Below are 26253 nucleotides of genomic sequence, written 5' to 3'. Positions count from 1 at the left end.
AGGAATGGAAGTCCCCCCAGAATGTCTGCTTTATATACATTATTTACACAATGGGCCCCACGTGATTGGCTAATTCCGGGATTCTCCTGTAGGCCAACCAGGTCGCAGATTCACTTCCACCTGGAGCTGGATTGGGTGGCTCCTGTGGACCAATCAGACTACTGCATTCTGAATCCTATTGCTCTAGAACCAATCAGACTGGTGCATTTTGGATCCTATTCAACTCAGTACATAACAGGGATCTACAATTTCCCTCCAGGAAGCATGCTGCAATGATGTGCTAGGTCAGGCCTGGCCAGCAGGTTTAACTGGGACTTTAGGATGAAGGGCGGGTAATAAATAAATGTAATAATAATTAGAATAATAACTCTGTCTTGTCCAACCCTCACATATCCCACAATATTAAGTTCCTAAAAAATCTTTTCTGAAATCTGCTCTGGAGGAAAGTGCCTTGTCCTCAGATCCTTGCACTCTGGCAATAATATTTATTTGCCCATGGTGTGGTGTTAGGGAGAAGGAAGACACGGAGCATTTAGGGCAGTGTGATCTGTGGTGGCTTGGGCTGGGCCCAACTTTGAGGCAGTACCATCTGCCTTCCTGGGGTATCCAACTGACCAGCTTGATGCCTATTGACTGGAGAGCACAATGGCCAAGAGTGGGCTGAACAGAAATAGGCCCCCATACCTGGAAGTATGAGGCAGGCAAAGCAAAATGGGAAGATGAATGCAGCAGCATCTCTAGACATTCAATAGCATGTGTCCTCAGATTCCATATCTGCAGTAATGGAATCTGTTAATCAAAGTGGAGTCAGCTAATGTTGAGCCAGTGTCTGCCGTCTGCTCACTTCATTTACAGAGAACCCAAATCAGGCTAACTGCTGGGCCTGTAACAAGATAGTTTCAAACGTGATCACTCAACTTGCTGCTGCTCTCTCTCCATCATCCTCATGTGGTTTGCTTCTGTTCTCCGGAATGAATAAAAGCACCACGTGACATCTTGAAAAGGATGCTCTTTGGCTCTGAGTTAAGATAAGAACAGCAACAACGGCACTGGCTGCGGGCTTATGCTGACCCCCACGCAGAGAACTGGACAAGATCTTTTGGACAACTAAGGTTAGTGAACTACTCTCTTCCAATATTTGTGAAAAGGAATCTAGGTAGATACCTCAGATGAGAACAAAAAAAGCTGCTTTAGATGAAGATACGGCAGGTGAGCATCTAGCTTGGTTCTCTTCACTCTGCTTGGCAGCATCTCACTAAGATTCTCAGGCAGAGGTTTTCTCTATCACCTCCTTCCTGCCTTTTTTTTAAAGAAAACAAAGTGGAGAAGCCAAAGGTTGAACCTGGGACCTTCTGCATGCAAAGCAGGTGTTCTGGCACTGAGGAATAGCCTCCCTCACCCTGAAAATGTCTCAAAGGGCAAATGAAATCACTAGACCAAAAAACTTTCAGAGCAGCCTTTTGGATGGAGCAAGCTCACTGTGTTTGATGGGACTTATTCCAAAGAGCATAAGGTTGCAGCCAAATATTCCTTAGGAAAGAGAAGTGAAACATTCCTGCCATATGAGGGGTGCAGTCCTATGCATGCTATATGTGTATGTGTGTATTTCATGGAAACAGGCAAAGAAATGAACTGGAACCATAAATAGAATTCTGAAAATTATTTAAAGCATAGATAAAACTCAGAGACCAATAGGCACAGCAGATGTCACACAAGAAAACAATCTACAAAATGCAGTAGAAAGATAACAAATGTTGTTGCTGTTCTTAATGTTACTACAGCAAAAAAAACCAAACCAAACCACCTATAAGTACCACAAAGCAATACAGTGAGATGACAGCATTATACTATTCATTTTCTTATTCATATGCATTACAAAATCAAACCAATATTATCCCTCAACCATGCTTAACATATACAGTTTCAAAAGCCTGTTCTACTATACATTCTAAATAGTAATTATTGTTATCAGCAGTTTACCAGCAACATCAAGGCTAGTTCTTTGTTTTCTCTGGCTGTTGATGTTACTTATACTGCCACATGCAGACAAGCAGGTAGGCTTGCAATTTTTGTGGGGTTATTTGTGAGACTTTATCAATACATATACTGGTTTGTGCCCAAAGCATCTAAGAAAAACCCTTCAGGCGTTTCCCCTGAGGGGTAGCAGCCTATGTGGTCTCATTAGTTTTCTCATAATGCATTGGGCACAAACGACGTACATGTTCAAAAAACAAGATTTGTACAATAGCAAATGGTGTTATACAAGGCTTCGTTGATAAATACAAGCTTTATTTAGTTTAACAGTAAAGTTAAAGTATTCAGATTTTATAAGCAATAGAAACCGCTCCCTGCTGTGAGCCTTGCTACGATGTATCTCTTAACATTCTATTGCAGTGGTTTTCAACTAGTAGTGTGCCTGGCACCCTGGGGTGCCTTGAATGATGGTCAGGGGTGCCACGGGCAACACTGGCCTCTGTCCCTCTTTCCTTCCCTCCCTCCTCTCAGGCCTCTGCCTCCCAAAGGCTTGCACAGCTATTTGTTGTAGCAGCCCCGGCTACAAGCCCACAGGCAACACAAAACAGAAACCACAATGCATTTCCAAACAAAACAGCACCCAATATACCATTTGGCAGCAGCAGTAATGAATGCAAAGCGACCCTTGTTTTTTAATATGAAAGCTGACTCTTGAAGAAGAAAGGCTTGTTCCCTACAAGTACAAGGTGCTAGTGGCAATGGGTGGGTGAGTTTATACACACACACACACACACACACACACACACACACACACACTGTCATCATCGCCATCATCATTCATTTCTGTGCTGACTTTCCATAGGAAGCACCCCTCATCAATGCATCGCACAATATCGCAACATTTAGGCAATTCAGTTACAAAGCATCACAACCTTTAAGTAATAGAAATTCAGCTCCCCAACACGTACAGCCCAGTTCCACTTTCCTCATAGACTTCTCTTTGGTCACTGTGAGAACAGGATACTGGACTAGATGGGCCTTTGGCCTCATCCAGCAGCTTCTTATATTCCTACCCAGATGCACAGATGATAGATAGACAGATAGATGATAGATAGCTAGATGATAGATAGATAGATAGATAGATAGATAGATAGATAGATAGACAGAGATAGATAGATAGATAGATAGATAGATAGATAGATAGATGATAGATAGATAGATAGATAGATGATAGATAGATAGATAGATAGATGATAGATAGATAGATAGATAGATAGATAGATAGATAGATAGATAGATAGATGATAGATAGTGTGATAATCTTCTCCAGCAGCTGAGGGCGCTTTATCAGCCTATGTCTCTCTGCGAAAAGGGTACATTTCAGGTGTCACTGAGGGCTGCTCTTGGCTTCCTGGGTAGGAGAGGTGTGGGGCAGAAAGTCAGACAAAGTCCAGGAGAGAGGTTTCCCCCTCTTGGGGCAGAAGCAGCAAAATACCTCCTAATAGCACCTGTTCAAGACAACTGCAGGTGGGTAGAGGGCTGGTGCTGTTGTGCTCCAACAGGTGTTAAACTCAATTTATTATTTTCATCGCCATGATCCTACACTTTGTTGAAGGGAAACTCTCCACCAGAGAGTAGAAATCATATATCAAACAGGTGGAAAGCTCTTTAACTGAGTAGGCTGAAAGCAAAGAATAAGGTTACCATAACTTCCATCATAGTGCTTTAGTATGCTGATGACAACATAGTGTGTGCACACTCAGAGGAGAACTTCCAAACTATCCTAAATATCTTCGCAGAAGCTTATGAAAAGCATGGCCTATCACTCAACATCCAAAAAACCAAAGTGCTGCACCAACAAACACAAAACAACCCCTCTGCCACAAATCCAACTCAATGGTGTTACATTGAAAAGTGCCAATCACTTCTACCTGGGCAGTTATCTTTCCACAAGGGCTGACATAGATGCCAAAATCCAGCATCGCTTGAGCTCTGCGAGTGCAGCTTTCTCCTGACTGAAGTGCAGAGTGTTTGAGGACCGGGACATTCAGAGGGAAACCAAAATGCTTGTTTACAAAGCTATTGAGCTATTGTACTACCAGCCTTACGGTATGCGTGTGAAACATGGACCACTAATAAGCACCATCTCCTGCTCCTTGAACGATTCCATCAATGGTGTCTCCCAAAAAATTTACACTTCGGAAGGCAGGCGAACTAATACCAGTGCACTGGAAGAAGCAAAGATCACCAGTATTGAAGCAATGATTCTACAACATCAACTTTGTTGGACTGGTCATGTTGTTCGGATGCCTGATTATCACCTCCCAAAGCAACTACTCTATTCCAATCTTAAAAATGGAAATGCTGGTGGTTTACAAAAGAGGCTTAAAGACTGTATCAAGGCAAATCTTTTAAAATGTAGTATAAACACTGACAACTAGGAAACACTGGCCTGTGAGCACTCCAATTGGAGAACAGCCTTTACTAAAGGTGTCATGGGCTTTGAAGACTCTTGAATTCAGGACAAAAGGGAGAAATGAGCTAAATGAGCTAGAAGACACGTTTGGCAAACCCTCACATCAATCAACTGCTGCCTGGAAACCTATGTCCCCATGGTGGAAGGATGTGTGCATCCAGAATTGGCCTCCACAATCATTAACGGACTCACTGTTAAGATCATGTTCATGGAAGACTCAGCTACGAATGATCGCCAAAGAAGAAGAGGAAGAAGCTCCAATTCTGCTTGTCAGCCACTGTCAGAAAAGGAGGCTGAACTAGATGGGCCCCCTGTGGCCTGATCAAGCTGATGATTGGCTCCTTTGGTTACATTCTTATGGGAGGAGGGAGGTGAAAGCTTGGGAAAGAGACACCTCCAAGGGACAGGTAGAAGACCACCTTCCTGATGCAGAAGAAGCACTAGCTTTCTGGGGCCTTGAGATTTGGGTCAGGATATAGCACAACACACCCCAGGTAAGTTAGGAAAGCAGGAGGGAGAGCCCCAATCAAGCTCAGGCATTCAGCCTTCCCTCCCCCCCAAAAAACTCATAACACCATCAACAATTTAAAGCAATTTGGAAAGAGGGAGTAAAAGCAGGCTTTTAGTGTTTATATGTAGAAAGAAGGCCTTTCAAAGGCCAGCAGAAATAAGCGGCATTGTCAGACATGCCAAGATGTTAAAAGCCCCAGTTCCTTCAGTCTCAAGACTCTGATTAAGGTGTATTAAGTAATCAGCAGGCACAAACCACAAAGGATGAGAAAGAGCCATTATGTTACTTGCAAGCATAGCTCCTCGAATGTCTCTCTCCCCTCCACCCACAATCTCTTAGGTCATCTCAAAACAACAGCATTTGTACCTCCTCGCTGGGGTTTTTTAAGCAGAATTAAGTGAGACCTTCAAACCAGGGAAGGAATTCAACATCCCCTTGTTTGTGCAAGCATTTAATCTTGCCAGGCAGAATGATTATCTCTCTCCTTCCTCTGCGCACTGTGCTGGTGCGGGGGAGGTTTTCCTGAGCCACACAGGGCCAATTGTGTAATGGGGTGGGGGGGGGAAGAGGAGGGGAAACCCCATTTGTTCAGGAGGATGTTCTTGAGCAGGCTTTAACTTATGGAGTAGATTAGGTGAATCCTGCGCAGTGCTGCAGTGAGGAAGGCCTGCCAACCATGCACCTTATCAGAATACTCCAATCCATTACCTTCCCCTTTAGCACCGATACATACATACATACATACATACATACATACATACATACATATGTACTTTGGCTAGTCTTGGGGTTTTCCTATCCCTATTGATACCTGCTATTGTGTAAAGGTGGCTACATATGCATCCACACTCAGAGAGCAAGTTTACTATTAGTAGGTAAAAAGTGTAGACAACAACATGTGCACAATGATGTTGGACTGCAAATACCATTACACCAACCATTGGCCACACCAGCTAGGGCTTTAAAAGGGGATTACAAAAATTAATGGGGGTATTGATGATATCAAGAAAGATATCAAGGGCTATATCACGATGGCTATACAGTATACCCTCCAGTATGAGAGCCACAGCACCACTGAATTCCAATTGCTGGGAATAACAAATGGGGAGGGAGCTGTTTTTAATGGGCAGTCAGTCCCGTTTCTTATGGCTGTAAAAGTGAATCAAACAGTCCAGTTTCCTCAAGAACCCCAAACCCTTATTGAACATGCCCATTTCTCCTCCCCCTCACAGACTGCACAACTACTGTCCCCAGAATTTTCACAAACGTTTCTAATATTTAAGGAGGCCCCTTTCCTGGAAAGTCATGTTTTGAAGATGTTATAGAATTATAGAACTGTAGATTTGGAAGGTGTGGGAATTAAACTCTAGTTTCCATTTAAAGAGTTTTCGGAAGAGAGCCCTAGTCATTCAACTCTTTAATTAGTTCCCTTTTCCCTCCTATAAAAACAATGTAAGCCACTCTCTTTTAAAGTTAAAATAATGTGACTTTTACTTAGTGTGCTTGCGATTTGCAAGTGAAAATATACAATTCAGGTTGCTGTTACTGTCCCAGCTTCCTGCCAACCTAGCAGTTGGAAAGCATACCAGTGCAAGTAGATAAACAGGTACCACTGTGGTGGGAAGGTAAACAGGGTTTCTGTGTGCTCTGGCTTTTACCATTGTGTTTCGTTGCACCAGAAGCGGTTTAGTCATGCTGGCCACATGACCCAGAAAGCTGTTTGCGGACAACGCTGGTTCCCTCGGCCTGAAAGTGGAGATGAGTGCTGCACCCCATAGTCAAATTCGACTGGACTTAACCATCCAGGGGTCCTTTACCTTACGTTGCTAATAAATCTTACATAGATTTGTACCTAAGACAAAACTGCTACAGACTAGTACTCTGAGGCAGACAGCAGCAGCACAACAAAACATAGCTGCTGCTCTAACTGTTAAGACTGATCATAACTACCACTGCTGTACCAACTGTAATAACTGCCTCAGATGGGAAACATCAAAGAGATCTACAGCTCTTGTAAGCATTAACCATTTACTTAGCATTTTGGGTGCTTTCATCCCGCAGAAGGGACCCTGAGGATCATCTAGTCCAGCCCACTGAAATGCAGGAATATGCAGATGCCCCTTACGGGGATGGTTGTTGTTGTGAGTTTGGCAGGCTGGTCTGTATGTTGCCTGAGTCCCTTCTAATTTCTGAGGTCCTGGCTCCAGCAATCTCATGGAGCATTCCATTACTGAAATAGCTGGGCATCTTTCTTGGTGAATTAATGTCCCTAAGTACTTAGTATAACAAAAGAGGTTGCTCTGTGCCAGAGGGCAAATGGGTGGACCTTCTCTCTCACCTGGCTGGTAGTGAGAAAGACAAAAAGAGAGAGGTGTTGTGTGAGCTGGAAGCAGGAAGCAGCTAGAGAGAAAGTGACAAGATTCCAAGGCTGTGTCTATGGGAGAAGCAAGGCACTTTTGAAATACTTTATTGTCACTTGTACAACTTGTATACAGTGAGATTACACAAATGTGTGCTTCTCCCCATTGGGTCTCCCGCATGACATGCTGGGATACTTACCACTATACTAATGAGGACTTTTGTGGTGCTGATGCTGTGAGCCCCTCCATTATAGGCTCAGTTTGTATATATGTGTCAATAAACAATATACAGTCGTACCTTGGTTGACGAACGCCTTGTGAGTTGAACATTTTGGCTCCCGAACGCTGCAAACCTGGAAGTGAGTGTTCCGGTTTGCAAACGTTCTTTGGAACCCGAACCTCCAGCGCAATTTCCGATTGGCTGCAGGAGCTCCTGTAGCCAATCGGAACTGCACCTTGATTTCTGAACATTTTGGAAGTCAAATGGACTTCTGTTTGTTTTTTTAAAAATGATATTTATTGAAAAAAGGGTTTTTTAAAAAAATTACAAAGAAAAAAGACAAAAACAGAAAAAGAAAAAGAAAAAATAAAACCATCATTTTCAAATTCTCCACTTTCATTACCTTCTTTCCATGACCTCCTCCTCCTCCCATCTCTTGTATCTTGATTAATAATTGTCGCAGCAAATCCTTTCCATAATTCATAATATTCTGTCATTACATTACCTTATTTTATTTTCATCTTATCTTATAAAATACCTTAAAGCTTAAGACTTAAATCTTAATTTCTACCAACTTCTCATAACCATTACCTTTTTGCCTAACTCTTAAAACATTTTTACAAGAGCCAAGTAATTTCATTTCAACATTTTTCCAACGTTCATCAATTTTATAAAACATTTCTAATGATAAAAAAAGAAAATAAAAACAATCCAATATTCTTCCAGCGTCCCCTCCCCCCGGTCCCGGGATTGTCAGTCCTTTTTATCCCATTAGTTTGGCACATTAACCTGGTGACCTTATATCCGAGGCCTTCAAATCTCTTCCATGTCCCTTCCGCAGCTCTTCTTCATATTTTCCTTTCACTCGTGGGAACTCCAGCTTGGTAGTGTTTTTGACCCTCTTCAACAAATCAGCCCCTTTCCCATAGTCCAGACTAGACTCCATGTGGTATTTTAAGACATGTTTCAAATTCCTTCCAAATTTGGAAGTCCCAACAGCTCCAAACCTCTGACGGCCCATTGCCAGATTCGGAAAGTCCAAACATCCCTGCAAAGGGGGGGGTCAATCCAGCCCCCCATTTCCAAATCAGTCCAAACTTTGTCTTTCCAAATCTGGTTTTTTCCAAGTTCATTTGTCAAATCCAAAGGCTCATTTTCCTGCTGGGCCAAAAGTCCCTCCATCTCTAGCGCCCAAGATTCTGCAACATCCTCTTCTCACATCTGCTCTGTCAGGACACACTCCTGTTTAAGTTCCTGGGTGGGCTCCATATAGTTTCCCACTACCTGTTCAAATGTTCTGGCCGCATTAGTCATCAAATCCGTCTTCTGACTTAACTGATCCAATAGGGCATTTATTTTACAGAAAGCACCCAAAAGTGCTTCTGAAAACATTGTCCTGCAAGGTCACAAGTCCTTTCCCATGGTTGTAATCTGTAGCAGCTGCAAGCTCCCTAGAATTGGTTACAGTTTCACGGTCCCCCTCTAGGGGGAAAACTTCTGGTTGTTCTTTCTTTTAAAGACAATAGCAACAAAGTTTCTTTTTTAAGATATTTTGTCAATATTTGTTCCTTTAAAATGCGAAAGGAAACAGTGGAATCACAATGTTACTCTTCTTTTAACTATCTGTCAAAAACCTTTGTCTCTGGTCAATGAGCTTCAAAACGTCAATTCTGACACCCCGCTCCAGGGTCAGGACGGTGGAAGGTTACTTTACTTTAAACTTACTCCTGCAGGTTTAAACAGTCCAAGAAAGATCCCCCTTCTTCTCCTGCTACCGAAGGGGGGGTTCAACGATTTTAAATGGTGAAATCCGATCCTTTAAAAGTGATTTTCTAAGCTCTAGTGTACGTTATCTTTGCTTTCTTCTGACTACAAGGAAACAGAAGGCTGACTTCCTGTTTAGAGCTTCCCGTTTCAGTACCAAATTAAGGTGAATTTTAAGTCCAATTCCTTTCTAATCGCCAGTTCTTATTTGAAGTCCAATTGTTCAATGTTTAAGTACTCACGGGTGATTATTTTAGATGCCAGATTGTCCCAGGAAAAAGGCAGCGCTCTCCGGCAACGGCTATGCGGCTTCGCTCCACGGAAAAAGCAATTGACTCACAGCACCGCGCCACTTCCCCCTCTTCGCTTCGGAGCCCGTTAGTGGGTTCCTTTGCGGGTTGGGGGGGCGCTAAGTGTGCCCGCCGAGTCCCACGGTCACAGGCTTCATCCGCCTGTGATTTCTGAAAGGGTCCCCACTTCGCCGCAGCGAAAAGGACCCGTTTCATGCGGAGCTGGTCCCTCCGTTTCAGAGGGAGTCCGCCATTGCCGATGGCGCCACCCTGGAAGTCCGGAAGTCAAATGGACTTCTGGAATAGATTCTGTTTGGCTTCCAAGATACGACTGTATCTTAAAGACACCACAGTCTCTGCTGTTCTGCATGCTAAGGAAACTGAACCCTAGGTAAGCACCTGGAACCCCTGGAATATCTCACCTCTCAGAGATTGGGGTGATGTGTGATGGTATCATAAGGGCAGCGATGCTACAAATATCCAGTAGGACATTCTTAACTGGGACCTTACTGGGGCAAAGCTACATGGAATGTTTGTGCCTGAAGGTATTGTCAGGTATTGCAGTAGATATTATTGAATATTTAGAAAGTAGAATTGATAAACAAGCGGCTTTGATTTTCATTGACGTGGAGAAAGCGTTTGATAATGTCTCCTGGCGATTTATGAAAGAGAATTTTAAAACAATGGGAATTGGAGAAGGGTATAGAAGCCATATATCAAAATCAAACAGCCAAACTCATCATAAACAACAACGTATCAGAAACTTTTGATATCTCTAAGGGGACCAGACAGGGGTGTCCTCTATCACCCCTGTTGTTTATATCTGTACTGGAGGTTCTTAATAAGACATTGAGAGACACCTCAAAGGTGAAAGGTATCAAGGTTGGATACAAAGAATTTATAATAAAAGCATTTGCGGACGATATAGTTTTAACCCTAGAAGATCCAAAGAGAAGTATACAAGAAGCTTTACAAAGAATAGAAGAATTCAGCAAAGTAGCAGGGTTCAAACTCAATAAGAACAAAACTAAAATGTTAGTCAAAAACATAAGTAAAGAAGAGATAGAAGAACTGCAACTGGTATTATTGCGGTCAAGAAAGTCAAATATCTAGGAATATGGTTGACGGCAAAAAACATAAACCTGTATAAAGACAACTATGAAATCACGTGGAGAGATATTAAGAAAGATCTAGAAATATGGGACAGACTGAGACTATCCTTTTTAGGGAGAATATCAGTGATTAAAATGAATGTTTTACCTAGAATGTTATTCTTGTTCCAAACAATTCCAGTGATTAAAGGATCAAAACAATTTAAAGAGTGGCAGAAAACATTAGCAAGATTTGTATGGCAGGGAAAGAGACCAAGAATAAAAATGAAGATTTTGGTTGACAAAAAAGAAAGAGGTGGCTTCACCCTGCCAGACATGGGTATATACTATGAAGCAGCGTGCCTAATTTGGATAAGAGATTGGATAAAATTAGAAAATATGGACCTTCTAGATTTAGAAGGATATGACAACAGGTACGGGTGGCACTTGTACCTGTGGTATGATAAACTGAAAGTCCACGGGGTTTTTTTAAATCATATAATTAGAGGACCTTTATATGAAGTATGGGAAAGAAATAAAAATCTGGTAGAAAGGAAAACCCCTTGGTGGATATCACCAACAGATGTATTAATTATTAAGAAAGTCAACATGGAAGAAAAGAGAGCCACATATGAAGAGCTTATTAGAAATATTGATCAAGGTATAAAGCTTAAGATGTATGAAGAAGTAGAGAATTTACTGACAGGGTGGTTACAGTACCACCAAGTTAATGAGATACTAAAAGAAGATAAAAAGAGGTTGGGATTTGAGGACAAGAAATCAAAATTTCATATAGACATTATAGAAGGTAAAAACAAACTACTGTCAAAAATGTATGATTTATTATTGAACTGGTATACTAAAGATGAGGAGGTAAAAGAAGCCATGATTAAGTGGGCCATTGATTTTGGGCATAACATTGAATTAGAAGCGTGGCATGAATTGTGGAATGTAAATTTGAAATTTACGGCCTGTACGGCATTGCAAGGAAATATATGGAAAATGATATATAGGTGGCCTCTTACGCCAGTAAAACTGGCAAAGATGTACAGAATGAAAAATAAGAAATGTTGGAAATGTGGAGAGGTGGAAGGAGACCTCTACCACATGTGGTGGAATTGTGGTAAAGTGAAGGGCTTTTGGGAATCAATTTACAATGAACTTTAAAAAGTTTTTAAGTATACCTTTCCAAAAAACCCGAAGCCTTTCTATTGGGATTGGTAGGGAAGGAAATTAAAAAGAAAGATAAAAACCTCTTTCTGTATGCCACGACGGCTGCAAGAACTATGTTGGCTCAGAATTGGAAAACGGATGTAATACCAACTATTATGGATTGGCAGGTTAAAATGATGGATTACGCAGAACTGGCTAGATTATCAGGGAGAATACGAGATCAGGATGAACAGAAGTTTCATGAAACTTGGAGTAAATATTTGCTGTATATAAGAGATAACTGTAAAACCTTAAAGACACTGGCAGGGTTAGATTAACTCTAACAGCATATGGTCAACCAGATAAACAAACAAAATACACAATGTAAGAAAATGTACGATACTTACTGAAGGGGTGGAGGGAAGTCTGAAGCTCGGCAAAGCCAAAGATATATGTGAAATTTATTTGTATACTGAATGTACCGTATTTTTCGCTCTATAACACGCACCCGACCATAACACGCACGTAGTTTTTAGAGGAGGAAAATCTGTAGGCATGCCACCCGTAGGCATTCCCTCCATAACACACACAGACATTTCCCCTTACTTTTTAGGAGGAAAAAAGTGAGTGTTATGGTGCAAAAAATACGGTGTATTTAATGAAAATCAATAAAAAAAATATTGATAAAAAATGAAGGTATCGTCACAGTGCAAAATGGTTGAATTTGAGCTTTGAAAAGACATAAATCTTCTATCCAGGTTGATCACTATAATGAGAGCCAGCTGCATAGTGCCCTCAAAAGAGGAAGCATAAGATTTCTAAACTATCCCAAGACCCCTCGTCACTGTAGAATGGGGAAAAATGCTTTCCTTTCTTGTCAAAACTCAGCCATATTAATTTGATTATTTTTTGTTTCATCCCTGGTACAGAGTATATTATTAGAGAGCTAGTGGCAGAGTATGGACGTGAGAAGAAACCCAGGTTCAAATTTTTCCACTACTATGAAGAGCACTGCACAGCTTAACCTAACACCAAGGGTTGTTGTGAGAATAACATGAATTAACAATGTTGGCTGGTGTGAACTCTTTTAAGGGTGACTTGGTGTCAGGCTCATATACAGTTTTAGTTCAGGTAGACTTAAGGGCCAGAGGCAGAGAAGGTAGGGATGTGGTTGGATTCCAGGGCAGGCAGACAAGACTCTTTAGCATTTTCTCATGGTGATGATAGATAGATGTTTAGATAGAGAAGTTGGCTTGAAGTTTTAGGCAGTTGTTCTTTATTCTCTATGAATAAAGAACTTGAAAATTGCCAGGGGTCTTAGAGGATCACTTAATGATTTTTTTGCCTGATTCATAGCAGTTGCAAATCATTGTGCTAGATATTTTATTGTACGGTATTACAATCCAAACTCCAGAAAATTCAAATTGTGATGCAATAAAAATGCAACATAAGAAATAAAAGAAGCAATAAAAATACAATTTAAAATCAATAATGGTATGCTGGAATGGGTGCAGGAATAAGACAGGTTTCTGAAGTCCCATCTTTGAAACACTCACCCCCTGGGCAGTTTACCCTGGGAGAAAAATTTGGTAAAACTGAGCCTGTATGTATAGACCATACATTTAAAGCACATCTCTGCACAAGCACCCCGAACGAACCAGGTAGACCAGAGCTTGTGGTGCATTGCCACGGAATTCCACCAGAGTGGTGTAGTTGCAGAGTGCTGAGCTATAGCCTCATTCTGCTTGGCTGCAGGTACAGCTAGCCAGGGTGGGAGACAGCACTTTGGGAGGAAAAAAGAAAAAGGAGTTTTGAGTTCCTGGCATTCGACTGGATAGCAGGATAGCCTTTGAGCTGGGTGTGCAATTCGCCCTGAGGAAAGATCTACAGCCAGAGAAAGAAGTCTCTGAGCTGGGGGATACATTAAAAGACAACGTTTGGTGTCACACACATGCACACCTATTTCTTGAAAGAATTCCATCTCCAGACACATCTTTTGTTTTACCAATTTTGTTGTGAAAATAAAACATTTTTCCTGTTTAACTAAGTCTCCAAGTGCTAGAGTTTTCTTCAAAAAGAAAAAGAAGAACCAAAATTGACAGTAGGGAGAGGGGGCATACGTCAAGTATGTATGCAGTCTCTTGTCTTCGAGGCCCTTCCAGCGGTGGTGGGGGAGGAAACACATTAAAAATTATGTCCCCAAATACATACATGGTGGTATGATAATCCTATGCAGGTGAGGGGATGTATGAGGTGGGTAACCTGGGAGGAGGGGCAGCAAGTGCTGAAATTGGGAACACGGGAAACACGCTATTATACCATGATCACAGTGAAGAAAAGCACAGAATAATTTGCCCAAGGACCTTTATGATCTTTAGGGCTGTATTCTGTTGTGGCACATATGCAGACAGGTATTTTATGAAATAAGGTAAGATGACAACAAAACACTAGAATTCCCCAATTTTGGTTGGTGTCCCCCACTTCCCCCCAAAGAAACCCAACAAAATTTGGCTGGATTTAATACTTTGGCCCATCACAAATTCAACTATGTCAGCATTTCATCACTTTATAATATGCAAAAAGTTATAGCTCTGTGGTAGAGCACATGCTTTGCATGGGACTGAAACTGCCGTGGTCACGCTGGTTGATGATCTCCGGCGGGCTAGGGACAAAGGTGAGAGCTGTTTCCTAGTTCTGCTGGATCTCTCAGCGGCCTTTGACACCATCGACTATAACATCCTTCTGGACCGTCTAGAGGGGCTGGCTGGGGGCACTGTTATACAGTGGTTCCGCTCCTTCCTCCTGGGCCGTGTCCAGAAAGTGGTGGGGGGGGGGATGAGTGTTCAGACTGGGCTCTCACTTGTGGGGTGCCTCAGGGTTCTGTCCTCTACCCCATACTTTTTAATATCTATATGAAGCCGCTGGGAGAGATCATCAGGGGGTTTGGACTGGGTGTTCATCAGTATGCAGATGACACCCAGCTCTACCTCTCCTTTAAATCAGAAGCGGTGAAGGCGGTGAAGGTCCTGTGTGAGTGCCTGGAGGCGGTTGGAGGATGGATGGCGGCTAACAGATTGAGATTGAATCCTGACAAGAGAGAAGTACTGTTTTTGGGGGACAGGGAGCGGGTTGGTGTGGGGGATTCCCTGGTCTTGAATGGGGTAACTGTGCCCCTGAAGGACCAGGTGCGCAGCCTGGGAGTCATTTTGGACTCACATCTGTCCATGGAGGCGCAGGTTAACTCTGTGTCCAGGGCAGCTGTCTACCAGCTCCACCTGGTACGCAGGCTAAGACCCTACCTGCCCACGGACTGTCTCGCCAGAGTGGTGCATGCTCTGGTTATCTCACGCTTGGACTACTGCAACGTGCTCTACGTGGGGCTACCTTTGAAGGTGACCCGGAAACTGCAATTAATCCAGAATGCAGCAGCTAGACTGGTGACTGGGAGTGGCCACCGGGACCACATAACACCGGTGCTGAGAGATCTGCATTGGCTCCCAGGACGTTTCCGAGCACGATTCAAAGTGTTGGTGCTGACCTTTAAAGCCCTAAACGGCCTCGGTCCTGTATACCTGAAGGAGCGTCTCCACCCCCATCATTCAGCCCGGACACTGAGATCCAGCGCCGAGGGCCTTCTGGCGGTTCCCTCATTGCGAGAAGTGAGGCTACAGGGAACCAGACAGAGGGCCTTCTCGGTAGTGGCGCCCGCCCTGTGGAACGCCCTCCCATCAGATGTCAAAGAGATAAATAATTACCTGACATTCAGAAGACATCTTAAGGCAGCCCTGTTCAGGGAAGTTTTTAATATGTAACGCTGTACTGCTTTTAACACTGATTGGGAGCCGCCCAGAGTGGCTGGGGAAACTCAGCCAGATGGGCAGGGTATAAATAATAAATTATTATTATTATTATTATTATTATTATTATTATTATTATTATTTGCATGCAGGAGGTCACAGGTTCTATCCCTGGCATCTCCAGGTAGGGCTGAGAAAGACCTACCTGGAGTAGGTCTTTCTGAAATGCCTTAGAGCAGCTGCCAGTCAGTGTAGACAATACTAAGCTAAATGGACCAATGATCTGTTTTTGGTATAAGGCAAATTTCTATGCTCATTCAACTGAATGTGAAGACACAGGTGTAACTGGCATAGCTGCTAGTCAGTGCTTTGTTTTCAAATGCTTGCCACATGCTACTGTGGGTAAAAGGTACCCACTTGTTATGGGGTGTATCTGCTTATCTTTCTGGCATACCAAATTGCACAGATTAAAAACAAAAAATGACACCGTTTGCGACCACAAAACCAGCCCTGACTCAGGACCACTCAAAATACAATTGAGAAGAAAAGCACCAATCTATATATAGAAACAGTAACTTTCCACCTCCACCGTGAAGAATGAGCTGAACGGCAAAGGTTGTTCAAATGCTGCTTGATGCTCTCTGCTGAAATAGCCTTCTTCCAACATCAATCACAAGGTGTGCTGCCTACTGGAAAAAGTCAATGCGCCATGTGCTGACTGCACGAAGTTTGCAAATGCCTTTCGGAAGCACATTGCGAGTTATACCGGGGCTTCTGTTCGATCAAATGCTCTTTGAACGCCTTGCATACTTCCAGTTTTGTTTTCTATATTAAGCTGGAGGCCAGAAAGTGGCGGCAACCTTCTTTATCGGGTGAGTTGTATACAGTATCAGGCACTTGCAGAATTCATCTGAAGTTAGGAGGCAATTTGCAACGGTAGGATTCTCATTCTTACTATTGTTTTTAGTTATCTAGCTCTGATCTTTTCTCATTAGAAGTTGACAATGAATTTGATCTTAACTGTAAGTTAGTTGTTATAGAACTTTTGCGCTGGAGATGAAAGAAAATGTTTATTGGTTTTTATTTAAAATATTTGAAATATTTGCAAATGGAATAAATGGGTAGAGGAATGGATTATATATACAGCTTGCTCCAATGTATGCAGATGTACAGTCTTTAGAAAGGGAAAATGAGTGTTAAATGTTGTCCCTTTTAAAAAGGAATTTTACATTTGGAAGAATGTAGAATTATGATAATCATTTTATTTTATTGTCCTGGCTAGAATTTTCTGCTTCCACCCTTGATCTCAGCCTGCTTTAGATGCAATATTATTGCTACCTTTGTTCCTACAGCAGCTCTGAATGAAGGGAAACTATGCATAAAAAGAAAAGAGGGGCACACAATATTTTGGCAACAACTTTAGACCATAGCCTCCACACAGAGATCACAATTGAGACACACGTGGTACTCTGTAGATGTTTTGGACTATTGTTTCAATCAACCCCAGCTCTGTAAACCAATTTGAAGTTCTATTACAATTAAGCATAGTGTTGTAAAATAAAGAAAATAATCTGCAGGACATGAGGCTGACAGTGGCTGCATGAAAGCATCCATGTGGCAGTCATGATGTGTAAAAGGTCCTTATATCGCCTCATGTGCTCATCAGTTACATTTATAGCCTATCTTTCCTCCAGGGAACTCAAAGCGGTTCACCCACCTGGTTTTTATTACCATAGTGGCCCTGTGTGGTGTGTTAGGCGCAGAAGTAGTAACTTACCTAAAATGCTTCAGTGAACTTCATGACTGAGTAGGGATATGTGAAGAAGGGCCTTTGAGCTGCTTCTTTTTTTCATATGTGATGCCCCAAATTCAATCCCCGGCATCCCCCAAGTATGGCTGGGAGTGTCTCCTGTCTGAAACCTTGGGGAGCCACTTCCAGCCAATGTCAACAGCACTGAGCTAGATGGATCAATGGAGACTTAAACAGCTTCCTATGTTCCTAAACTGGGCTTCGCTGATCTAAGCACTATACCAGACCACACTCAAGCCTCAATTCTGCATCAGTGTCAGTAGGTAGTCACTGTGGCTGTGTACTACCAGCCTGAAGGTAACAGTGTGCATTTCAGCAGCTACAAAGGGAGGCTTTTCCATGTGCCCTCTGCTGTGTGGAGCACTGCCACTGAGAAGGGCCAAAGCTCAATGAAGCTCGCTGATAAAGCAGTTACTTTCCATGCAGAAATTCTCAGGCTCAATCCCTGAAAGCTTCGGGTGGTATTTGAAAAGGACCCTGAAGCCCTGGGGAACAGCAGTCAGCCAGTGTTGGCAATACTGAGTTAGACTTTCTATAAGCCACTTTCCTGGTTCCTATGTCTCCTAAGAGTAGCTGAACAGTAGAGCATCTGCTTTACATTAAGAAGGTCTCAGGTTCAATCTCAGCAGCTCCAGGTAGGGCTGGGAGATGGTCTGACTTAGCATTGGACATCTTCCTGTGTTTTCTTTATAGCTGGCTCACAGGGGCCGTAAATGTCTAAAGCACTCTCTTGTGCTAGGTCTTTAAAATAGAAATAAAAAATTAAATACCCCATCACAGTTCCGGGGGGGGGGGGGTGCGGCATTCACAAAAGCTGCCAGGCATTGTGTGGGTTAATATGAGGAATCATTCAGAAAACACAGGCTCTGTAAGCAGCAGGCTTTGAGATCATCTGCACATACGGTATTTCTGTATGTGATTTTGGTGTGCCAGATAGGCCACCTGAGATCCAGGGGGAAGATGAAGTATATTCAGCACTCACACAAAATTATAATTCCCAGAATTTTGTGTGAATGCTGAATATATTGTCTTCGATTTTTCTAGCTAGTCCCAGTTCCTTCACAGTAATACAAGTTCCTACAATCCTTAGGGGGTAAACTCATGGCAATTAAGCAAGCTTGAAATAGGTTTAAGCTGTAATATGAAGACAGGCACATCCTCAGTAATGCTCTAACTTGCAGAAACGTCATGAGGAACAGGCTTCAGAGTGCTTTGTAAAATAAAGGAACAATCTGGTTAAAAGCTGGATATCATAGAATCACCATATTGGAAGTAACTGTCTTGCTTATTGTGCACTTGGTTAAAGGCAACCCATCTCTCTCTTCAAGCCTCTTTGTTCCTGCATAGGAGGCTTCACCTTGGGTTCACCTCTGTATGTTAAGAGAGAAATAACCATGAATTATTAAGCCACCGTCCTTTAGTGACTCATGGAACAAGCAGCTATAAATTATGAGTTTGTCTTATTTTCTTTCTTTTTCTTTTTTTTTCTTTAAGGGCCAAACTGCTCTCATCTCCCTGCTTCTGTTAAACTCTAACTGGCAAATGTCAATACCCATTTGGCAAGATGGCATACACAAAAAATGTTCATTATAGTCAGGTATTATATATACCTGGTGGCAAATATGTGGAGGTTTGACTACTACTGCTTAAGTAGAAAGCAAAGAGTGGAGGAGGGGGAGGTTATGTAGAAGAGTCTTAGCAAATGGGTGCAGGAAGTAGAACTTGAAAGAAACCCATAAATAAAAATCCCCCTTACATACTTTTTATAGCACATTGCTGATTTTTCCATTGTCTCGTAGACTAAAATGCCCACATTTATTTTTAACTTCAGGCAACACTGCTTGAAATTTCCAGGCTGCCAGTTAAGTATAGTGGTAAGAAGATGGTTACTCAGACTTCATAAGACATAGGGATGGTTCACACTTGTGAGCTTAGCCCATCAGATGCCAAGGAAATAAACAACTACAGTGGTACCTCGGGTTACATACGCTTCAGGTTACAGACGCTTCAGCTTACAGACTCTGCTAACTCAGAAATAGTACCTCGGGTTAAGAACTTTGCTTCAGGATGAGAACAGAAATCGCGCAGCAGCGGCGCAGTTTCAGGTTAAGAACAGACCTCCAGATCAAATTATGGTAAGTTCTTAACCTGAGGTACCACTGCACCTGACTTTTAGGAAATATCTGAAGGCAGCCCTGTTTAGGGAAGTTTTTAATGTTTGATGTTTTATCGAGTTTTTAATATTCTGTTGGGAGCTGCCCAGAGTGGCTGGGGAGACCCGGCCAGATGGGTGAGGTATAAGTAATTATTATTATTATTATTATTATTATTATTATTATTATTACTACTGCTACTACTACTACTACTACTACTACTACTACTGTGGTACCTCAGATTAAGTACTTAATTCATTCCGGAGGTCCGTTCTTAACATGAAACTGTTCTTAACCTGAAGCACCACTTTAGCTAATGGAGCCTCCTGCTGCTGCCGCGCCGCCAGAGCACGATTTCTGTTCTCATCCTGAAGTAAAGTTCTTAACCTGAGGTAATATTTCTGGGTTAGCAGAGTCTGTAACCTGAAGCGTATGTAACCCGAGGTACCACTGTACTACTACTTTGGTTGGTTGCTTCACAGTGTGCTGAATTGGTTAGAGTATTGGACTAGGGCAGGGGTCAGGAAACTTTTTCAGCAGGGGGCTGGTCCACTGCCCTTCAGACCTTGTGGGGGGGCCGGACTATATTTTGGAAGAAAAGAAATGAACGAATTTCTATGCCCCACAAATAACCCAGAGATGCATTTTAAATAAAAGGACACATTCTACTCATGTAAAAACATGCTGATTCCCGGACTGTCTGCGGGCCGGATTTAGAAAGCGATTGGGCTGGATCTGGCCCCCAGACCTTAGTTTGCCTACCCATGGACTAGGGCCTGGGAGACTAGGTTTCAAACCCTCACTCAGCTATGAAGCAAACTGGGTGACCTTGCGCTGTCAGCCTAACCAGGGTGGCATATTCATGGTGCCTAAACAGAGGAGACACATACCGCCCCCACAAATAAAAAGGGGATACAGATTTGCATTAAAATGTTCATATGCTTATAGACAGGCATAGATTTTTAAAAAATACACGCTAAAGATTAAATTTAGGGTCACTGATCTTTTTTTAGGTCTGTGGACACATTTGGTTTTTGGAGTGACCACTACTCACTCTGTTAACTTCCCTCCCCTTGATCAACACCCTCTTCCACAAAGGAGTCTGGCTTATTAGGTGGTTTCCCCCACTATATGCAGTTCCCACAAATGTAACCCCCACATAAGTAGGGAGTCACCTGTGCTCACCTCCTGCAAAGCCATGGGGCCAAACTCTTGGTTGACTGGGGTGGTGATGTTAAAGGCTTGCATCCTGATCAAATCTGACCCATCTGTGCCAAAGTTTTGGTCCATCTCTACAGGTCTGGTTGGCCAGTTGTCTCATGGGCTAGTTCCCAGATGTTGCCAGTATTCTGTGGTTACAGAATTTAGGCCTGGTCTCCAGGTACATAAAATCTTGTGATGGCAGAATAGACTATGTACCATAGCAGGTGGAGACTCACATATTTGAATGTTCTCTTAACCTAATGTATTGTAAACTACACTGTAATCCTAAGACAAAAAGCAGTATAAAAATTTAACAACAGATGTCATAACTTTTCAGCTTGCTGGGAGATTTCTTTTTTGTTTTAACAATGAGGAGTATTCAAGGCCTGAAGGGCCCTACAAGGCATCGTGGACTTCATTTCTGCTTAGCAATCTGTGTGTCGCAGGAGACAAGAGGCTGTTTTTAAAACATGGTTTAACATTAAGTAATGTGCTTTATCCATCACTATCAAATCCATATTAAGTGTATACATTTTGTTACTAATAGCACTGGACTATAAAACATTCCATGCTGTTAAGGCAGCAATATATCATGCATTCTGACTTGTGCAATAAAGCAGAATAAGAAATACAGCCAGATTGTATTTACGCTGTGCAGGATTGATCAAATGGAGGGCAAAGCTTCCCTGAATTTTCATTACTGTGTCCGGAAGAGACAGTTCTGTTTATGTAAGCTGTATTTCATTTCATAGCTCCAAATCCCATACCTTCACTTATACTAATTTGAAATGTTCCTGGAGTTTACGAAAAGTCAATAAACGTCACGGGGGGGGGGGAATCCTGCTCTTCTGAATCTGTCCTGAGGAGCAAAGTGAGCTGTGAAAGAACCATGAAATCCAACAAGACTTTGGCCAAGCTCAGCAATGAGTATCATGAGTACAACATGTCACTAACTTAACATGTGGTTGTTGGCACATTAGATTGGTGGTGCTTCTTTGTATTGGATGAAGGGAACCACATGCCATTGGTGGGTGGTGCCAAATGCAAAAAAGGGTGGGACTCTTGGATGGGACTCTTACGTTTGTCAAGCTGGCTACATTCCAGCCACGCAAAAGTTTCTATAAGCCAGTTTGAATCACCAACAGGTAACAATCCCCTGCCTCTCCAAATCTCTCCATCCATGAAAGCAAAAGGCGCTGTCACAGTTCAATAACACATTTCATCCAGGCAAAGGGACTTGAAGAGAGTGCAGAGCAAGGCTGGTGAAAGTGTAGCATGCATGGGGAGAAGGAATGTGGGAAGAGTACCAAGGGCTGAATAGAGAGACCGAGAGGGTGACTTCTTGGTCACAGGCCACAGGTTCTTCACCCCATTGTAGTCTTGGAAGTGGATAACCACTTCAGCATTGACTGTGTAAGACACTTCTGCTTGGAGATCTGCACTGGTTACTGATTTGTTTCCGGGCCAAGTTCTAGGTGTTTTTATTGGTATATAAAGCCCTTACTGGCTTGGGACGGGAATCACCTCACCCCATATGTGCCCACTCAACTGCTTCAATCTGCAGAACTGGCACTTTTACAGATGCCACATGATACTTGTTCACACTTGTAAGAAAAGCACCTACACCTTGGAACTCCCTGCCTATTGACATCAGGCAGGCAGGTGCCTTCACTGCATTCCTTCCAGTGCATGCTTAGAACATTTTTCTTTAGGACAGCTTCCCAGCCATGTAGATGCTGATATAAATCTCTTTACTGCAGGTTCTATTTATAAAATTGATTTTAATTACTTATTTTTAGCTGTTTTCATTTATAATTTTAATATTTCTTGGAAACAGCTTAGAGGTGTTGTTACATATATAGATACTGTTAAGTGAAATAAATAAAAAACAAACAAACAATAGAGTAATTCATTTCTTGTGTTTTCTTCAGCTGTAGGTGTAGAGTTATCATTTGCAGCAGAGCTCCGGCCACGAGGTGCCTTTTAAGGGTGTCACTCAAAATCAAATAGAAGATCATTTCATTACAGTAGCTGCGACACTTCAGATGATACTTGCTTCAGTCTGACTCATCACCATGCACAGCTTTGGTGCATCCAGATGGGAAACCACCCTCTCCCTTGATGTAAAATTCATTTGAGAAAGGACATGGACAGGAGTTTGCTCTCTGTTTCTGTCAAAATCCAGTGGATGCCATGGCCAATGAAAAGACCAACTCATAAATATGATAAAAGTAGCTGAAGAAGGCCCTATACATAAATCTCTAAGATTTGGAGAAACAAATCCTAGCAAGCCTCCAAAAGAATCTTCTTAAGATTTCTGGAATACATTTTTTACATTGGAGAGAATGCCAAGAAAACAGACAATTCATGGATTCCACATCTGCAGCTTCTCCAGTTGCCTTATATCCTCATTTCCTTTTCACAAGGTTTCAAGGGGGGTAAATCTTTAGCTGGTTACCTTACATTTCCACCAGCATCTCTGCTCCCTCCTGAAAAGCACCATGGTGGCTGATGGCCCAGATTGCAATGGGGAGAACGATTTCTCAAAGCGTTTCTATGCAGTCATGTACACCATCATCTTGGTTCCTGGGCTGATTGGGAACATTTTAGCCCTCTGGGTATTTTATGGGTACATGAAAGAAACAAAGCGGGCTGTGATTTTTATGATCAACCTTGCGATTGCAGACTTGGCACAAGTTTTGTCTTTGCCGCTGAGGATTTTCTACTACCTGTCAGAAAGCTGGCACCTTGGGAAGGAGCTGTGCATGTTTTGCTTCTACCTGAAATATGTCAACATGTATGCAAGCATCTACTTCTTGGTTTGCATCAGTGTGAGGCGGTTCTTATTCCTCATGTATCCCTTTAGGTTCAGCGACTGCAAACGCATCTACGATGTGTACGTTTGCATTGCTGGGTGGATTCTAGTCTGTGTTGGCTGCTTGCCTTTCCCCCTTCTACGACTCACCTCTAATGAGACACACATTAGTAATAAATGCTTTGTGGATCTTCCAGTGAAGGCTGTTGATGGTACCATCTCTATAGTAATGATGTCCTTTGGTGAACTAGTTGGATTTGTAACTCCTCTGCTGATCATCGTCTATTGTTCGTGGAAGACCATCTTATCTCTAAAAGAAAAAAATTCAGTTTCCCAAGACCTTGGAGAGAAACGGAAAGCTCTGAAGATGATCCTGACTTGTGCCGTGGTCTTTTTGATTTGCTTTGCACCTTACCACATCAGCTTCCCGTTGGATTACTTTGTGAAAGCCAACAAGATAAAAGACTGCTATGCCCGAAAAGTGATTTTGATATTCCACACGGTGGCCTTGTGCCTTGCCAGCTTAAACTCTTGTGCAGACCCTGTCATTTATTATTTTACCACAGATGAGTTCCGAAGACGGCTTTCAAGGCAAGATTTGCAGGACAGCATTCAGCTCCATAACACACGCTATGAAAATACAAATGGCCCAGAGCAGCAGACCTCACTTGGCTGTGTGGCAGAAAATCCAAGTCATACTGTTTGAAGTGGGTAAACCTGACTCTATGGGCTTGAAACTCTACTGGCGTGGCAAGGCAATGGTCTGGTCCCCTTTGCAATCTGTGGACTAGCTGGCTTTCATGCTTTGACCAATGGAACTTTTGTGTTTTGCCTGCACTTCCACTGATACTACTGATTTTAAATAATATTCAAAATTATACCAACACTTATATTTAATTGCATACTGGAACATTAGCATTTGACTAAATAGACATTTTTGCTTATCCAGAAGTGACACAGTGCTGGTGCTTGGGGTCTTGCAAGGAGATATGGGATTGTATTCAACATAGCGTTCAGCAGCTCATTTCATTGGCTCAGTGATTTATTCTTGTGCAATGGAGCCCTATCCACCTCTTCTCCCCCTGCATGCCCCCTAAATCTATTCTTGGTTTCCTCCCATCCCTCCAGATCAGATTTGGGTTAGGTATAGGGTACATATGAGGGGAGGAGGAAATAGCATTGTTCTAGTGCTAATTCTTACATAACTGATAGATACAACCCTAAACCCCATTATGTCCAATAGTCACTGGCTGACTTCTCCTCCATGAACTGGTTTAATCTTTTTTTAAAAGCCATCTAAGGTAGTGGCCACCCTCACGTCCTATAGCAGTGAACTGCTGATATTCGCTAGGAAATACTAGCTGGCTACATTGGCAAGCAGTGCTGAGGAATGTTACAAAGTACTTTTAAAACTCACAGCTATCCATGGACTCACAGGTTAATTCAGTGTCAAGGATGGCTATCTACCAGCTCCACCTGGTACGTAAGCTAAGATCTTACCTGCCTGTGCATTGTCTCACCACAGTGGTACATGCACTGGTTCTCTCCCGCTTGGACCACTGCAATGTGCTCTCTGTGGGGCTACCTTTGAAGGTGACTCAGAAACCACAACTAATCCAGAATGCGGCAGCTAGACTGGTGACTGGGAGCAGCCACCGAGACCATATAGCACCAGTCCTGAAAGACCTACATTGGCTCCCAGTATGTTTCCAAGTACAATTCAAAGTGTTGGTGCTGACCTTTAAAGCCCTAAACAGTCAATATGTTGTTGTTGTTGTTGTTGTTGTTGTTGTTGTTGTTGTTGTTGTTGTTATAAGTTCCATTAAGTTCTCTGGGACATATTTCAGGGTAAAAATGTATGTAAATCCGTACACAGCAGTATAATGTTAAGAGCCTTTGTTGTTTGCGATCACGGTACTTTTTATACCTCATAATACACAACAAGATTACCAACACGCTTATTAGAGATTAGTTGCATCTGCATTCATGATTTAGGATGTAGACCCATTTCACTGTTTACAACAATGGAATATGGAGCTTGCAGTCCTCTAAGTTTTGTTGGACTACAGCTCCCATCATCGCTGGCCACTGGCTGTACTGGCTGAGGCTGATGGGAACTGGGTTCCAACAACATCCAAAGTTGCCAATGACTCCTCAGCTCTCAAGGGTGGCTTTGTGGCATCCCCATGTGCTGGATCAGATGTAAGAACATAAGAAGAGGCCTTCTTGATCAGGCCAAAAGCCCACTGAGTCCAACAAACACTTCTCACTGTGGCCAAGCAGATGCCTATAGAATCTGGCTGGGGCTGGTGGGGATTCTATTCCAAAACATCTGAAGGACCCCAGACCCCCTTGGCAAAGGCTGTGTTAGAGGGATAGTTGTTCCTGAAAATAATCGTGTATGTCCTGGAACATTGGTGCAAGTGGGAGAGGGGGATATGCTCTTCCTACTTTCCCCAAATGAAGTTTCATATTTGCTTGAGGGGCTGGTAGGCTGGTAGGTTGTTTTTCATTATTTTTTTGTACAAGCAGAAAAATGCTGTGAACTGTTAATTTAATATGTTGATGGAAGTAATTTATTTTTTAAAAGCATCTATTTTTTGTACTGTAATAAATTTGATCTGTGTGGTACTGCAA

General features: G+C 42.5%; 1 protein-coding gene across 3 annotated transcripts; it reads left to right on the top strand.

Annotated features, from left to right (window-relative positions):
- The first annotated feature begins 368 nt into the window (after window positions 1-368).
- Window positions 369-26253, top strand: GPR174 (G protein-coupled receptor 174). 3 transcript variants are annotated; one of them, XM_082208478.1, is made up of 3 exons: window positions 369-1112; window positions 3774-4944; window positions 22733-26253. In XM_082208478.1, the coding sequence occupies exon 3, from the start codon at window positions 23303-23305 to the stop codon at window positions 24320-24322; it is 1020 nt and encodes a 339-aa protein (XP_082064604.1). In that variant the 5' UTR covers window positions 369-1112; window positions 3774-4944; window positions 22733-23302; the 3' UTR covers window positions 24323-26253. The 3 variants fall into 3 exon arrangements, with proteins under 3 accessions (XP_082064604.1, XP_082064603.1, XP_082064602.1); XM_082208477.1 differs by lacking the exon at window positions 369-1112 and having other exon boundaries at window positions 3689-4944; XM_082208476.1 differs by lacking the exons at window positions 369-1112; window positions 3774-4944 and adding an exon at window positions 15812-16571.

Source organism: Podarcis vaucheri (assembly GCF_965113315.1).
Source record: "Podarcis vaucheri genome assembly, chromosome: Z".
Taxonomy (NCBI): domain Eukaryota; kingdom Metazoa; phylum Chordata; class Lepidosauria; order Squamata; family Lacertidae; genus Podarcis; species Podarcis vaucheri.
The sequence above is the reverse complement of the archived record's forward strand: the minus strand, read 5'-3'. Positions and strand labels throughout refer to the sequence as shown.

What these genes read in the sequence shown, in the direction of transcription:
- GPR174 (XM_082208478.1), top strand. Translation starts at nt 23,303, where the DNA reads ATGGTGGCTGATGGCCCAGATTGCAATGGGGAGAACGATTTCTCAAAG.